The sequence below is a fragment of the Trichosurus vulpecula genome, chromosome 4 (genome assembly GCF_011100635.1).
Source record: "Trichosurus vulpecula isolate mTriVul1 chromosome 4, mTriVul1.pri, whole genome shotgun sequence".
Taxonomy (NCBI): Eukaryota; Metazoa; Chordata; class Mammalia; order Diprotodontia; family Phalangeridae; genus Trichosurus; species Trichosurus vulpecula.
In genome coordinates, this window is record NC_050576.1 from 157903085 (window position 1) to 157904900 (window position 1816).

The 1816-nt window shown below is 45.9% G+C and overlaps 1 protein-coding gene across 1 annotated transcript; it reads left to right on the forward strand.

Annotated features, from left to right (window-relative positions):
- The first annotated feature begins 377 nt into the window (after positions 1-377).
- LOC118846877 (olfactory receptor 6N1-like) lies at positions 378-1322 on the forward strand. The gene has a single exon (XM_036755564.1). It carries the CDS (start codon positions 378-380, stop codon positions 1320-1322), a length of 945 nt encoding a protein of 314 aa, XP_036611459.1.
- Positions 1323-1816: the final 494 nt, after the last annotated feature.

Below are 1816 nucleotides of genomic sequence, written 5' to 3' on the forward strand. Positions count from 1 at the left end.
GTAGCTTCATTACAGAGATGAGATTAGTAGAAACTTATTTGTCTATTCATTCACTTACTTTCACTTTTATTTATTTGTTTGTTTTTGCTGTAGAAATTCATCATACTATTTCTTAAGGAATAGAAGAACCAAAATCTGCATTGGTTGAGGGGAAAAAATACCTGATGAAATAACTGATCTTTTGATTCGATATATTGAAACAGAAAAAGCAAAAATGAACCTCAAAGAAATGAATTGACTTGGCCATGGTCCCATAGTTTGTAGATAGCATGTCTGGGTCTAAGAGTCTTTCACTTCGAACCCAGTGTCCTTGCCACTAAACCACTTAATTTTGTGACCTTCCCTTCCCCCTACTCTTGACCTCAGTCCTGGAAACCATGAATTGTGCTAACCAAACCTGGGTCCAGAACTTTGTCCTGGTTGGCTTCACTCCTACCCAGTCCCTGCAACCTCTTGTTTTCCTGGGTGTCCTGTCCATCTACCTCCTCACCTTGGCAGGTAACCTGTTCATCATCATCCTAGTCCAGGCTGACTCTGTGCTGGGCACTCCCATGTATTTCTTTATAAGCATCCTGTCCTTCCTGGAAGTCTGGTACATCAGCACCACAGTGCCCACACTTCTGTGCACTGTGCTTCATGGGCCCTCACCTATTTCTCCTATTGTCTGCCTCACTCAATTGTACATCTTCCACTCATTGGGTATGACTGAGTGTTACCTGCTGGGTGTCATGGCCCTTGATCGCTACTTTGCTATTTGTCGCCCTCTCCACTACCACAGTCTCATGGGTGGTCGAGTGCGTGTCTGGCTAGCTGCTGCCTCTTGGGTAGCTGGCTTCTCTGCAGCACTGGTGCCCACCTGCCTCACTGCCTCCCTGCCCTTCTGCCAGATGGAAATTGCTCATTACTTCTGTGACCTTGCACCACTCATGAGGCTGGCATGTGTGGGCACTGCCTGGCATGCCCATGTGCATGGGGCTGTGATTGGTGTGGCTACTGGGTGCAACTTTATCTTGATCCTACTGCTGTATGGGGGCATCCTGAGGGCTGTGCTGAGGCTGCCTACAGCTGCCAGCAGGGCTAAGGCTTTCTCTACTTGTTCTTCTCACATGATGGTGGTGGCCTTATTCTATGGATCAGCCTTTGCTGTTTATGTAGGGTCCCCTGGGAGCTTGGCAGAGGGCTCAGACAAGCTCATTGCTCTGATATATGCCCTGCTCACCCCCTTCCTCAACCCCATCATTTATACCCTGCGCAACAAGGAAGTGAAGGAGGCTGTGAAGAGGGTCATCCATAGGTTTTGGGCAGTGCTGAAGGGATGCTGAATGTTCTTCAAGTGCTAGCCTAGCCCTGTAAGAATTGTTGGGAACATTTATTCAATTGGCTTGTGTAACAACAATGTGCCTAGCAGCTGCTGCTGAGGTGTAAGACCCAACAAGACCAGCAACAGGAGCTGCCAGAACAGGTTCTTTGATCTACCTTTCTAAGGAAAGCAACTTTAAGAGGTTAACTATCTCACTTTAATCCAACATACATATATCATTCACTCAGTGCAAGGGGAAAAGCCAGCATCCTGAACTTCAGAGGAAATACAAATAGAAATTACAAACAGAAAATATCAACAAACCAAATAACAATATTCAACAGACAGACTTTGTCTAATCAAGACATCACATACATAGTTACCAAAAAAGAAACACCAACATCTGGGTTTTCTTCAAATTGGGGGAGCTCCAGTGGCTACCCAGAGTCTCCACACCAACATTCTTCCAGTGAGTGAGAGTCGCAAAAGCAAAACACCAACCTCTGAGTTTATATA

Bases quoted from the DNA above. Each gene is read 5' to 3' on its own strand.
- LOC118846877 (XM_036755564.1), top strand. From the start codon at position 378: ATGAATTGTGCTAACCAAACCTGGGTCCAGAACTTTGTCCTGGTTGGC.